At 35.5% G+C, this 15,380-nt stretch overlaps 1 protein-coding gene across 1 annotated transcript; it reads right to left on the bottom strand.

Annotated features, from left to right (window-relative positions):
- Positions 1 to 6,707: 6,707 nt before the first annotated feature.
- On the bottom strand, positions 6,708 to 8,324 carry LOC143469103 (uncharacterized). Its single transcript, XM_076966665.1, has 5 exons — positions 8,212 to 8,324; positions 7,740 to 7,866; positions 7,445 to 7,584; positions 7,058 to 7,181; positions 6,708 to 6,930 (listed from the first exon to the last, which is right to left on the bottom strand). The coding sequence occupies exons 1-5, from the start codon at positions 8,225 to 8,227 to the stop codon at positions 6,813 to 6,815; spliced, it is 525 nt and encodes a 174-aa protein (XP_076822780.1). The 5' UTR covers positions 8,228 to 8,324; the 3' UTR covers positions 6,708 to 6,812.
- Between the last annotated feature and the right edge of the window lie 7,056 nt (positions 8,325 to 15,380).

The raw sequence follows: 15,380 nt of genomic DNA, 5'->3' as shown, positions 1-15,380 counted from the left end.
GAACTCATGAAATTGCTGTTATGTGTCTTATGCTGATGTCGACTCATTGAAAGGTATTTAAAAGAGTTTTCAAGAATGATAATATAACAAAAAATTCTGATTCTCCAAATGCCAGGCGTTTCCACATACATGGTGAACCGCTGTTCCATCAGATTAATCCAAGAAAGCAATTTTATCAAACAGCCAAGACCAAAACCCAACAGACCATTTGAATTACTTCACATTAGCTTTTATAACTTGCAAAAGTTGAAGTGTCAAACTATTGATAAATTAAGAACGTGAAATATGTGACATAAACAATGATAATTAATCACAATTAATCAACTAAAATTAAAACACTGTAAAGCAATCATCGCATAATAAATAAATAATTAACGCATTATAAATACGGTAAAATATAAAATACTAGCATGTGATATTTTCGACTCAGTATCTAGCCATCTGAACGTAAGTATTTGGATTGAAATCCGCCACCTACATATGGATGCTCATAGCCAAGGATGACACGCATGGCAAGCATGGCACGCATGGCAAGCATGGAACGCATGGAACGAATGGTACGCATGGTACGCATGGTACGCGTGGCACGCATGTCACGTATAGCACGCATGTAGTGTCTTTCTAATTTTCGTCATTTTGTGGCTCTCCTGGTCACATCCCATTCGCAACCTTGTAGGGACCTCTCTAAATACAGCTAGAGGGTACTAAGAGAACCTAAGATGTCTATGGTTATATTGCTTAGGTTTGGCCTGTACGCTGGGACATTGCTTTAATGCAAGCAGTACAATAACTTTGCCCTTCATTCCCACCATCACCTCTTGCCTAAAACGCGTAAAATGAAAACGAGTATATAAGCAACCAACCAACAACACCAAATATCAGATAGGTCTTCATCATCAACAATCGATTGTCCTATGAATGTCACACCTTAAAGCATGAGGCCATTTACAAAAGCTGCTCCCAGAAAGAGGAAATCCAACATAAATCGCGGAAGAACCAGGATTTTAACTGATACCCCTGAAAAACAGAAACTCATGGAACAGGTTGAAAAAAAGAAAATGACAAGTAACAAAATTTGTAAATGCTTGATAAATGCTTCAAAGTCTGACTCTGACAAAGCACCGATGAAGAGGAGCACCGTCACTCTTATCAGATGAAGAGGACTGCTCAGACGGGAGTACAACAGACGATGAAGAAATGACAGAGGTTAATCAACCAAGTGACATTAAAGAAGGTGAATTTGCACTGGTCAAATTTTCTGCAAGAAAAAGTGTACAGTACTACGTTGGACAAGTAAGTGATGTTTTTGAAGATGGGGACGTAACCTTCAAATTTTTAAAGCGTTCCAGTCACTCCAAATTAGTGAATGAACGCCCCTCGTTTATTTTTTCTATGGACACTGACGAATCGGAATTCACTCAAAATTTAAAAGACATTGTGTTCAAATTGCCTGTTCCTTTAAACATAAGAGGAACGAAACGCTGTCAGCAGAAATGTGCCTTTCCCGTTGACTTGTCAGGCTACAAGTCCACAATAGATTGAATGACATTCAAAATGCTGTATATAACAAATCGACGTATGTTCTAACTAACCCCGTTCAGTTTCTCTTTCGATAGTTTTCTTTTCGCTTCCATCATAAAACAAAACATTTTAAGGGCCTGTAGTACCATTTTGTGCAGTTTTGAAACGGCAACACGGCGATAGTGACGAAGGTCGATGCAAGACGTCACTATAGAAAAAGTATAAATGGTTCCGGTCCAGTGCGCACGTGACCTTAATTTGTGATGGTTTGTTGTTGTCATGGCGTGTGCTGAGTGTAGGTTCAGGCTAAAGTTGACGTTTTGTGTTGATTCAAAGTTAAGGCTTTTTGGCTGATTTTTTGGAAAAATATAAGGAAAAAAGTTGTTAAAAAGTTGAAGCATTTGGTGTGAGAATTCCAGATACGAGAATTTGCCCAAAATACTGCATTAAGTCCTTTTGTCCTACATCCCGGCGGATACAAAAGCTCAGCGAGGTGACCGGGCTTGTTTAGAAGCAAATTCAAAATGAAAAATGGTACTTTACATTGTTTAAGATAGGGCTTCGGATGGGCCTACAGCCCCTTAAGTCATCACAGTTTACATACAGCACGGTAATTTTTGAAATCCGACATAATTTCGTTAAGTTGAGTCGCTGAGGTTCCTAAAACAGCAGACATGGAACATAAAGATTTAACTCAAATTCGGTCAGTATACAAAAATCCAAACAATCTGAATGCTAACGTTAAGGGGCTTACCTATAGGCAAGTTCTAGTTCCAGGTCAACCTCGCCCACACCTTCTATTGTTTATTGGCCGAAAGTAGACCTCTGTAGGTCTTTATTTTTAATGGAATAATTACGGCCTTCTTGAACTGATCGGTAAAAGAAACATTTTTATCTTTTCTACTACTATCCAGCACACAGTTTGAGGAAAAAATCCATATGAAATTGTGTCAAGTACAGAGTGAAAGAAAAAGTGAAGACTCCTACCGGAAACCTTGGACTAAAGATTTCATTGACTTTTTACGAGTTTCGAAATACCCAGGCTCTGCAAAACTCTTTTGAAGTGCTGCAAAATGAAATAAACAAATAAGCGAAAATCAAATTTTTCCTGCAATGTGAAGCCATTTCAACTTTATTATCCTACATTAAAGCCTGTAAAATACGGCAAGGGCTTTAAATAATATGCCTGTAAAATAAGGCAAGGAAAACATCCAGATGGGAACATAAAAAATGAAATTCGCTAATATCTTAAAAACTAAAGCCAATCTGCAAAAACTAATGACATTTTCGAGCTCAGCGCCCCTGATATACTCTGAAATCGTTCTTACCATCCATGCCAAAATTTTTTTGTTGGCCTGTGAATTATTTAACATGACGTCCTAACCTGCACATGTTTCTCTTTGTATGTTTCCAGGTTTATGGACTCCAAAGTTCTGAAATAACAAACAATTGATTTGATTTGAACAACTTACCCCTATTTCATTCATAACTTCATACGCTTCCTCAGCTTCGTCTTTTTGACGGTAGTTGATGTTTAATCATTTTGGACATTACCAATGTAGCCAGGAGCAGATCTAGAATATTTTCAAGGGGTGTGTCCCTTTCGAAGGTTTTATTCTGGGAAATTCCGCAATGCGAACGACTCGATTGCAGATAGCAAAGTCGCAAGTGCAATTGCTCCAAAACATTGTTCCAGGACGGACTTTTACTTCAGGTGGAGCTAGACCGGAAAGGTTAGTGCAATCACCCTATGGTGAACATTTCAATGCGAAATGGTCGCAAACAACCTGCGAAAATGCAAGACTAATGAGACTAATGCGGATGTAATGTAAAGGAGTTTAAGAGAAAGAAAGAGAGAAACTAGGGAGGAACAGGGAACTCGGCATTGTAGGTTAAAATTCTAAGTGAGCCGCAGATCACCATTATGGTGAACATTACAATGCATAATGATCGCAAATAACCTCGTCTGCGAAATAGCGAGACTATGTAATGGAACGGAGTTTAAAAGGCCAACCTGGACCATACGATTGCACATTCGATCACGACTAATACAAGTCCAACCACTGCAGCGATTAGATCCGTTATTGCAAAGTCCACCATCTTCTACCAACTGGTTCGATGGGCAATGAAAAACTAAAATATTTTCACATTTTTTAGTGTTTTTTTTTCGTTAAAGCAGTGACTAACGTTATTAAATTCGAATAATCAGACAATTTTAACTTAAAAGATCAAATTAAAGCAGAAAGATTTCTACTTTGTATATATATTTGATAAAACTGTAAGATTAGAAACATAAGACTAAAATAGATTCTATGCAATTATATGCAAATAGATTATAAAGTAGATAGATTAAAATAGATTAGTAAAATAGATTATATGCAAAGGAGAGAGAGTCAGATGAGCTTACTACGCTAGTCATGGTGTTTGCAACTCGATAGACATCTTATAAGCAGTGGTATTACTATGTTTTTGATTATGCGTAATGTTGAGAAAGTGTACAGCACCTACAATAAAAACCTTTTCTTGTAAACTATATCTGTTGTAATATTAAAAGCTTTCGGTTGACAAGTGGTTAGAATATTCTAACCGCACGCAACAATAGAGTCAGATAATTAATTCAACAGGTAAATTAAGTTAACATAACATAAGTTAAGACAGATAAGCTCTGCATCTGCATTAAAGTAGCTCTGCAAATACATGTTAAAAAGGATTGTTGTGTGCTGCATAAAGGTAGGAAATCGTTGCGTTGCAAAATCTCCAACTTTCTATGGATTTGTATTAAATACTGGAATTCATTGTCTGACTTATCCTGGATCACTTTAGTTCGCAGAGTACAGTAGCATGAGGTCTCGAATGATTACAGCAACCAAAGTCACCGGGTCGCATAATTAGAATAAACCAAGTTTGCCGTAGATAGAAATCAGAGAAACAATAAACACAACATAATACAATCATCAACCATGTTCTTTTTATATCATGACGCCAAAATGACTGCCATCTCCGTCATAAACGCAAAATTTTCGAAACAAATTTGACAATAATTGCTTTACCATTACATGTTTTCAAAAATCTTTCTTGCTCCAGTGCATTTACGGATAACTGCTCTTTGATTTAAGAACAGCTTGTTTTTGGACTTGTTCCATTTCAAGACTCTCGAGTTTTGTAGATTTTGTGCGGTTTTGCTTCCCGCATAGATTTGAGATGTAAGCAATAAGCATGATGCATTTCTGCTGGTTTACTCATAGGAAATGTGTGGCTAAAATCAATATAGCACAGAAGTTAGCCATATTTATATTTAAGCGTAAAAGAGCAATATTAACACCTACAGCACAGCAGCTACTTCCGTTCGCTGAGGTGGTCGGCATTTAGCTTTTGATTCCGCCTCTTCGTTGTTGGAATGATAGGCTATATGGTTATATTTCCATTCTTTTTCTTTCCATTCTTTTGGATTTAGGCACCATACCGCCATTCAAGGATATTGCGTAAGTTGACAGTATGTGTTATACAGTGCTATTTGGCAGAGTGTTTTAAAAACTGGGACGTCATTGTTGATTGGAGTTAATTTTGCAATTATTTCTTTGTTTTTCAGATAACTTGAACTTTATTTGGTTGTTTGACATTATGTTATTACCTTATGTAATATGTTATTACCTTATGCTATTACCTTATTACCTTATGTTACTGACCTTATGTTACTGAGCTTATGTTATTACTTCTATTACAACTGCATGCACAATAACACATTCATTCAAAGACTCATGTAGTTATTCAGCGTGTCTGTACATTAAAGATGGCCTCATTTTTTCATGTCATTAACAACTAGTTCAGCTACCTATGGCTGCAAGGTTCTTATCGAGACAGAGCACGTATCAAGAATAAACCAATTTCTCTTACGTAACTGATTACGCCATGAGACTGTTTGGAAAAATTATTTCATTTAAATGCTGTCACTAATTAAGTGGAATCCGTTGTTTTGCAACCTGAGGCAAGCTGATTTTGCAGACAATTTCTCTTTAAATACTTTGAATAATTGGTTAAATTTATCGTGAACGTAAAACATATCTCGAATGCTAGAATGAAAATATAACGCAAAGATGCGATCCGTACACGCGTCTTTCCATTCAGTGGAAGTTAATATTATTCAAACGAAAAAATTTTTGAAACTATGCGATTACAAACCGTCACTATCGTCAATGACTAGTTTTTATTTTTATCCTAACAACCGTGTTACAATTATCAATTTTACTTATAAATGTTGTGCAAATTCCAAATTGTTCAGGATGTGAAGCACCTCAGGAAGTCGGTACCTATGGTGGTCGGTTGGCACCTATTGGTATATGACCAAATTGACCATTGCGTTTTTTTATCTCTACTCGATGACCGCATCTTACCATAAATCAAGTTGAGAAATGTCCCTTGCTTGAAACTTATAAGACATCGAGGTATCCATACGCTTAAGCTCAGGGGACTTTCCAAAAGACTTCCTGGAAGACGTTTGTCAAGATTCGCCTAAAACGTCAGGAAAAAGGGACAATCCCATATAGGCTACTGTGCGTACCGTACAGTCGTTTTATTATTGAATATGAATTGGCGAACGATCTTACCGTAGTTTAGTATTTTTTAATATAATGCAAGATGTGATATGAAAGAACATTACAAAGTTGCCCAAAATGCTGATTACAGGTAACAAGTCCGATTAAAAATATTTCAGCTCGTCAAGTTGTGAAAAATAAAACTTACTCAACTTACTCCAAGTGGTCAGCAAGGCAGACTAATATGTTGAAAAACAATAATTATGGGGTTTGTCTTTATTATTTAAATTGCACTACCGCCTGCTTTGATCTCGATCATTTGATTGTAAATTAATAATCGTAGATTTTGACATAACGTTAGATGTAAAAATTAATCACTGTAGTAAATTCCAAAGCGATTTTGATGAATTGTTAGATATAGATAAATTCTTTTTCTCAACTCTCAAATATTTAATTTCTCAAGCGGTATTTTCGTTTTTTTTAATGTCTTGAAGTTTCAAGTTGTACCAATGTACTATGTTGTGAGCAAAGATATTCTTTCAACGACATGTGAATGTTTACAAGATGTTTAAAATGAAAAGCGTAATTGAAAGCACCACTCAAGCATAACCTGATTAAATGTGTTAAAATAGGAAATGAGATCACACTGATAACTACTGTTAAGGTTTTATTTTCTACTTAATTGCTACCATCTGAGTACATACTAATGACTACGTTATACAACAAAGTCTTCAGTTTTGATCAATTTCCAGATTATTTTTAACCAGAGAGATTGTAGTAGATCGTGGGGTTTTGAGCCCACCCATGACTCTTGTCCGTGCGTTTGACGGTGCAGCTAAATCCGTTGAGGTCAGCTTTGATTCCGAAAACGTTGAATCTGTGACGTCAAAGAAACCGAAAAGTGTATTTAAAGACGTAAAACACTGAATTTGGAAACCTGTGATCGTGATTTAAGCTTACGCCAAACACGGTTTTGCGTTTTTCATGCAAAAGAAATATCTTACGTCTCTTGGTATTGGAACAATCCTCTAACCCAAGCGTAAACTTTTGGAACGTTCTCCAGTGAGTTCATGAAATTAACTCGTACTTGCAAGTTTTCAAATTCCGAGCTACCGATGCTCTGCGAACCTGCAATCAACATGTTATATTTAGAATGTTGTAACTTTGATCTATCACATCTATAAGTAAGATGTTTGTGTAGAACTCTATCGATGTGAGAATAACTTATTCCACATTATTAACTTATATTATTACTTATTCCACAACTTATTCAGACAAGTTTTATTTTTGTTTATTTTATTTTTTCGCCATTTTATGTGGGTAGAAGTGATAGGTCAAAAATTATCCGGAGTTTAAAACGCCACTAGGAAATGTCAAGTAAAAAATTAAACCTGTTGGTTCTGCCTCTTCCTCTCCCACAGCGACCCAGGTTAAAGTGGGACTCTGACCCCAACCGCTGGTTAGAATGTCGGTGCGCTTCACAACAAAGTCAAACCCCTGCTCATCAGGAACCACACTCTGAACTTGAAACCTTGAATAAGCCGCATATATATTTATATTTTTTATATGAAAAGCAAAAGATTTTTTATTAAGCAAAACAAAATAAAAAGAACAAGTGTAAGTTACTTTGCATCAAGATTTTTATAGGACAATTTAGAACAACGAGAGAATTCAGTAAATCTTTACTTGTCCTGGTATCGGGGGTTTCCTAACACTTTTGCTTGTACGCTCGTGGGAGCAAGTTTAAAGGGGATGGGAAATTCCAATCGCCATTCCTTTGTATTGGTCTCTGATGAACTGAGGAGCTGTGATCCTTTAAAAATAAAAATCCTATGGGTTTTGAGAATGAAATCAAGCCTTGACTGTGGAGCGTATCCTCCGTGGTGAATACGCCTAATTGTTGTCACCAGTAAGTTTGACTACTTTGAGCGGCAGATTCCATGTGAATATTTTTATTAATTTGACCTGTCATCCTGGGCTGTTTTTTAGCATAACACGTGGGTTTAAAATATTTTCTATTACTTTAATCCTCCCACAAGTAAGGGCTATAGCGCAAGTGTTGAAAAAACACGATCGATTTTTTGACTTCTATTGTTCGGCCATATACATCTTCATTAAACATGCAAGTTTATAATTACTTTGCAAAGCATTTCACTACCTTCCTGTGTTGCCATTTTCTTTGAAGAATTTCTTTCACCGTTTCGTTTGAACTACACTTTAAAATATGCGATCGTTGACCACAACATGAAACTGCAAATAAAGTTAACGAATAACATTATAATCAGTTTACAAGAAAAATAAAAACTGCTTTTAAATATGAGTTTTATTTTTAATTCTAAAATTTCTTTCACTGCAAGTTCTAATTGTACAACGTGGTCAGATTTAGGTCAACTTTTGCATGATGCAATTGTCCTACAGTTCTGTGAGCTCTATTATATTACTCTCTCTATATTTCTGGGCTTGTTAACATGGCTGGTGAAAAAATTAAGGAAACAAATTCTCCACCACCTTGTTTTCTGTTAAGGTTCAAATGTTGCCCTAAGACAGTGATTTTCTGAAACTGGTTGGTCTGTTTTATAGCCTGTTCGTGGAAGCAAAATAAAATGTTTGACACTAAGCAACCGGCTGTTTTTGTTGCGTCAATCCCACTGCTTCAGTGGACATTATTACCTGACCATACTCGCGGTTACTATAGCAACCAAATTTAAAAGATGCTTATCGCTCATGTTCATTCGAATGCAATTAAAAATGTTTATCAGCACTAAAGCCATGATGTTTTTTAACGACCAACATACACATATCCAGCGTGACATGAAGTTATAAGTTTTTAACAACAAATTTTAACTTTAAGCTATATCACTTTAACTATTTCTTCACTATATAACTATTTTCGCAAAGGTTTAAGGTTAAAATTCCGAACAACAACAACTCACATGGAAATTGCAAACTAACTAATTTTGATTATTAGCAAACAAATGTGTTAACAACAGCACGTAAACTTCAACATATTATATATAGTAAGCAAGAATGACATAACCCTTAACTTCATGAATCGCATTACCCCAATCGCCTGTTATATCGTAAGGATAAGTTATTGCGGTGTCTTTAACGCTAGCGTTATTAACCCATTTCTTAAAGACTCAACTGTTGTCCTAAGACTCTTGATTTTCGGACATTAACCCAGCCTATTTATAGCCGGTCTGATCAAGCTGAAAGAAAAAGATTCGCGTTTCTATGCACCAATCCTATTGTTGACGATAATCCATTTTCGTTGAGTCATACTTGCTTGCGGTGTGCATATAATTAACGGCGATAATTGTTATGTTATTAAAATGCTGTGTATAATTTGTTTTAATTAACCTACACTCTTTCCCTAGATGCAATAGAATTATTCTGACCGATGTGGAGAGTAAAACAATCGACAGATTAAAATGGGTTTTGCATTGGACTGAAGAGGTAAATAGCTGATCAAGTCCAACTGTCGATTTATCTACATTCTACAGTAAATGCACTAAGTCACTTAACTGGATAAAGCCACTACAAATGCAGAAATTCTGTTCAATATAAAAGAAAACCTCAACCATCGTTGAATAGCATGGAAATAGCGTTTGACACACATTTGAATGAAACACACCGAACCATGGAAGTTGAGGGTTTGAAAGATGAAAGCGTAACCGCGACGACAGAAAGCACGTTTTCAATTGTTTTTCTTCAACATTAAGCCCCCCAAAACCAGCAGGTGTATGTGGAGTTATGAGCGATCTTAATAAGTTACAAGTCGGTAAGTAAATATAGATGAGGCAATTGTATGCACATTGTGTATTGTCTATTAATCAGATGATAGCATGTAAATGCATAGGTAAGATTTGTATGTACATTTTCTATTGCGTATTACTCAGGTATTAGCATTTTACAATTAGTATGTAAATACAGACGAGATTATTGTATGCACATTGTCTACATGATTCAGGAGTTAGCACGGTGTGAGCAGATCAGCATCTAAGAACGAAGGAATTAAATAATTGTTTTTCATTTCTATGGCCTATTAATCAGGTATTACCACTTTACAATTAGCATGTAAATGCATAGGAAATAAATATGTACATATTTCGTACTGTGTGTGATTCATTGATTCAGGCGTTAGCATGCTAAAATTAACTAAATACATAAGAAATTTAGTTGCGAATTGTTGCATTTACATATTCCCAAGGGGGTTTTATGCAAGAACTAACATGGTGATGAGATAATATTAATCCTGGTTAGCTCATAATACACCTGATGAAGCAAGCTGATACTTGAAAATGCCTCTATGTCAAGTAAAAAAAGTCTAGAATGCTGCCATGTATTCTGTTTTTTATGTTTTCATTCTCTGGATCAAAGCGCCATCAACTGCATAACCTAAATGATGAATTGTGCTGACTACCAAGCCTTGATTCGTTAAATGGAACAAATGCAAGCTCATAGCTATAACATCCGGCTCAATGGAAGACTTAACAAAGAATTTTCATTTAAAGCAACAACGCAATTCGCAGCAAGATATTAAGCACGAGCGCAAAAAAAACACACATCACAGAGCACAAGTTGAATTTAACCATTTCAAACGATGATTTTTGATGCAACAATACAAATTTTCTTGTTTAAACGTCAATTTATGACGAATAAACAAATGATTAGGGTTTCAATGCACGCTAAAAGTTGTGTTTTTCCACGCGCAATTTTTCATTGAAAACTGCAATGCTGCTGCTGCTTTCCTGTGTGGCCTTAACGTGGTTATACAGCCTATAGGTCAATTGTGTATCTACATCAGTATTTTGTATATTATGGCACCGGCTTTTTGCTTTGAAAATATCACGTAGATTTAATTCCGACAAACAAGCAAAAGTGAGAAATGTTTCTGTTTGGGATTTTACACTTTCGGAAGAGTTTGAAGCAGAAAAGTGTTTATTAAGGAACGCGTTCTGGATTCTACTAACTGGTCATAATATCATCAGATTTGCACGAGAATTCCGTAGGAATAAGGGCTAATTATTATAATTTATAACAATTAGCACAATATTAAATATCATTTCCAGTTGAACACTTTAAACTATTAATTGCAGTCGACTGATATTCAATGACAAAAATAAACAATAAAATGGGAAACGACTTATTGCTATGCAGTTTTCTGAATTAACTACAGTCAAAATAATGCAATGCGGATCTCTAGAGAATTTTCACAAATTTTCTGAAATGACTGTAATAGTATTCAGGATATGAAAAAGAAATGCTTATGTTGGATTGATTTTTAACCTTTTTGCCGGCAAGCTTGATGGAGCTTCCACCATTTGGATAAAAGGAGCTCTTTCATATTCTGATTGTTGAGTAAAATGTTGTACCTTCTGTGACCCATAGATACAATATAAATAACATATGATTTTATCTATGCTGACCGTAATCGCGCTTGAATGCGTCGCAATGGCATCAACAGAAAGAAAAATATAGTTCAGTTTCGCTAAAATTGTTCAAAACAAAATAGTTTCTTGTTTTTTTCTTTGGAAGCACCAATAGCCAGTTTGTTATATAATTTTTTATTTAAATAGTTTTCTTTCATTTTTTATGTTAAAAAATTGTTATGTTATTAATTTCTCAAAAAAGGATTTGTTCGAGTTTTCGATGGAAAATTGACACTATAAGGCCTAACAGTAGATTTGAGAACCGTTATAGCCTAGTGTGGAAAGATCAAGATGCAGTCAGAAATGATAAAGATAACAATACTTTTATATTTTTACAAAAAAGTAGTAAATCTTTAGTTGATTGTGGAGATAATAATCCAAAAAAAATCATTTGGATTAGGTTCTTGACGGTTTCGGAAAATGTATATTGCTTTGGCTAGCGAATACAGTAAGTACATAAACTTTCACTTACTGTATATATATATATACCGATTTAACATACAGCTAGATTCTCATCGACTTGAGGATTGGACTTCACATATTTACGCTGATGTCAGGAGGTGTAGCTACAAATCAGGCAATGTTAGTTGTGTAATGAAAATTCCTTTGTTAACTCGCTTCGTTTTATCTTAATTATTTTTTGTGTTTCGTTTCTGCTTCGAGCATTTCTTAGTTGTAGACCACGACTACTTCACGGTTTGGATTGTGACAAACGAACATCTTATGAGCTGTGAGGTTGTGTTGCTTTGCTTATCCTATTCTATTATTTCAGATGAATGATTTTACGTTTAATAAAGCTAAGCATAACGGCACCATTTACTGCAAGTTGCTTTTTGTGGGCACGTTTTTTGTCGAAAACTGCCACTTTTTTTATTCTGTTATTATTGTGTTTTGGTATTAAACAATCATGTCATACTGGAAAGTTTGGAACCGGCACGCAAGATTTCATTATGTTATTAACGTGCACACCAAAAGTTTTATCTTCACATCGAATTATAATTAGTAAACAAAGAAAAAATGATTTTGTGAATGCCAATTGTTTATAAGAAATAAACAAAGAATTGAAACTTCAGTGCATGACGTCACGCCGAAACATGTGTCCTTATACGCACAATATCTTGTTGAAAACTGCCATACTTTCTAGTCAGGATGATGGGCTTATCAGTTTTTCTTACCTTGAATTCAGTCATTTGTTTGACCTGTGAGCATAATAAACATAGATAGTTGTAAATTTCAATGTCTTAATTCAAAAGCTTGCTTTATTGCTAAACACAATATAATACAAGAATGACCACCAAACGAATGACACCATCTCCGTCATAAAAGCAAATTTGCGAAACAAATTTGACAATAATTGCTTTACCACTACATGTTTTTAAAAACCTTTCTTGCTCCAGTGCATTTCCTGACAACTATTCTTTGATTTAAGAACAACTTGTTTTTGGACTTGTTCCATTTCAAGACTCTCGAGCTTTGTACATTTTGTGCGGTTTTGCCTCTCGCACATAGTTGAGATGTAAGCATTAAGCATGATGCATTTCTGCGGGTTTTCCATAGGAAATGTGTGGCTAAAACCAATGCAGCACAGAAGTCAGTCATATTTATACTTAATCGTAAAAAGCAATATTAACACCTACAGCACAGCAGCTTCTTCCGTTCGCCGAATTGGTCGACATTTAGCGTTTGATTCCGCCTGGTCGTTGTTGAAACTATACGCTATATGGCTATATTTCCGTTTATTTTCTTTACCGACCTAATTAACGTTGTTGCATTTCATAGACTTGCAAAGCTAAGGAATTTGCCATGCAGAGTTGGAACGAAACGCTTGGGAGTAAAGGGTTGGAGCCAAACATTTGACTGTTTAATTTGTTTAGTTCAAAACAAAGCTAACCGTTTCCAACAGTGTAGGCCATATACCATACACTCAAAGTCTTAAACACTTAAATCTTATATTTTTTGGGCGGTTTTTCGTTAGGAATTTAAACAAACAAGCTTATTAAGGAAGTATGATTTACCAAATAACTCTTCACAAGTATTCAATTGAACTTGTTTGATCTTAAGTTATTATAGACGACTATTGCACTCACATATATACAATGGGATTTTACACCAACAACAATGTTTGTAATGGTGTTCAAGGTAAAATATTTCCCTGCCAGCCGATCGATGCGTGATCTTTGTGTATCTACAAACATAATGATCAACTGTTTCGTTACTATGCAGTACCAGTTGATGAAGCACGTGTCTTTCGAATACAACTTTAGCTCTGGGAAAAAATTGTTCATTAAGCACATTCACCGTTTCCCCGTATGTCTGGTATATGGCATTCTGCTCGTTCACAAGCGAATAGTATAGCTCCTACAACTCTTCCCCTGTCGTGTGGAGCAATACTGACCTTTTTCGCACATTATCACTACGTAACAAAATTAAAAAAAAAATTTTGTTTGGCTACATTTATTAAGTGTGTCTGTATGATTTTCAAACGCTGATTCCAAAAATGCTATCAGTTTTTCTCTATCATGGATCGTTTTCAAGATACAATGATTTCCGCTTTTTGTGATTTTCCATTAAATTTGGTGGTTTTTTCCACATGTGGTTTTTTATGCGGTTATGATCTGTGTCTCTCAGCATTATCATGTTGTAAATCGGCGTCCAATTTACTTGAGGAAGTGAATGGGAGTGTGAAATCTCGCAGACGAATGTGCTTTTATTTCTTATCTCAGTTTTCATTTCATCTCAGCCTGTTAAATTCAGTATAGTCTCATTAGAAAGTCGTGTTTAGTGTTTACAGAGAGAAGTATGCCATATGATTACATTTTGTAGAGTTAATCTTGTGTAAATCTTAGATTCAGTTCATCTTTTAAATAGTGGAAATCAAAAAGTTTAGTAGACAGTGCAAAAATTGACCGGATTGCTTTTGTTATGTATGTGGATACTACATCATAAGTAAACACACCGCATTTAAAATTGTGAAAAGAACAAAGTATTGGACAGCATATAGACTATATTTTGGGATGGACATTGGTGATCAGGATAAGTCATGGGCACCACAAGTAATCTGTGGTAGCTGTCGATCTAATCTTGAAGGATGGAGGAGGGGTTCTGGAAAAGTTATGTCATTTGCAGTTCCCAGAGTTTGGAGAGAGCACCAAAATCATCATGATGATTGCTATTTTTGCATATTAAACATGTCGAAGTATCGTAAGGTCAGCGGAAGAAGAGCTATGACATATCCAAGTACACACTTATCCATTGCACCTGTTCCTCACAGTGAAGCCTTACCGGTTCCAAACCCACCATCAAATATAAGTTTTGTCTGTGAATCATTAACAGTAATTTATATGTTCTGAGATTGGATGCAATTTCTATTTAAATTTCAATACATGTTGAGTACTTATTCTATGTTATTTCAGATAGAAATGTACTCCAGTGAAGACTCAGCAACAGCAAGTGAAAATACAGACACTGATGCCGAATATGCACCAACAACAAGTTCAGAACCTCATTTTCCAACTAAAAAAGATATGGATGATTTAATACGTAATCTGGGTCTTACAAAATCTGGAGCAGAGTTATTAACATCCAGACTAAATGAGTGGAATCTGCTTGGTGATGACTGTAAGAGTACTTCCTACCGGAATAAGCACTTGGAGATTTCTGTCTACTTTGACGTTATTGAAGACCTTTGCTACAGCAAAGATGTGGAAGGCCTGTTTGGTGCTGTTGAAATAGATCATGATCCTACTCAGTGGTGGCGTTTCATTGACAGTTCTACCAAAAGTCTTAAAGCAGTGTTACTTCACAATGGCAACATAAACCCACCAAATTCACTTGTTTATTCCTTAGAGAAAAAAAGAAGACTATAAAAACGTCAAGCAACTGCTCATTAAAATCA

Source organism: Clavelina lepadiformis, chromosome 8 (assembly GCF_947623445.1).
Source record: "Clavelina lepadiformis chromosome 8, kaClaLepa1.1, whole genome shotgun sequence".
Lineage (NCBI taxonomy): Eukaryota > Metazoa > Chordata > Ascidiacea > Aplousobranchia > Clavelinidae > Clavelina > Clavelina lepadiformis.
The sequence above is the reverse complement of the archived record's forward strand: the minus strand, read 5'-3'. Positions and strand labels throughout refer to the sequence as shown.

Bases quoted from the DNA above. Each gene is read 5' to 3' on its own strand.
- LOC143469103 (XM_076966665.1), bottom strand. The intron at 7,182-7,444 runs GTTTAATTTTTT...TGTTGATTGCAG, and splicing joins GGAAGAGGCAGAACCAACAG to GTTCGCAGAGCATCGGTAGC. The intron at 6,931-7,057 runs GTAAGATATTTC...TTGACGTCACAG, and splicing joins TTGTTCCAATACCAAGAGAC to ATTCAACGTTTTCGGAATCA.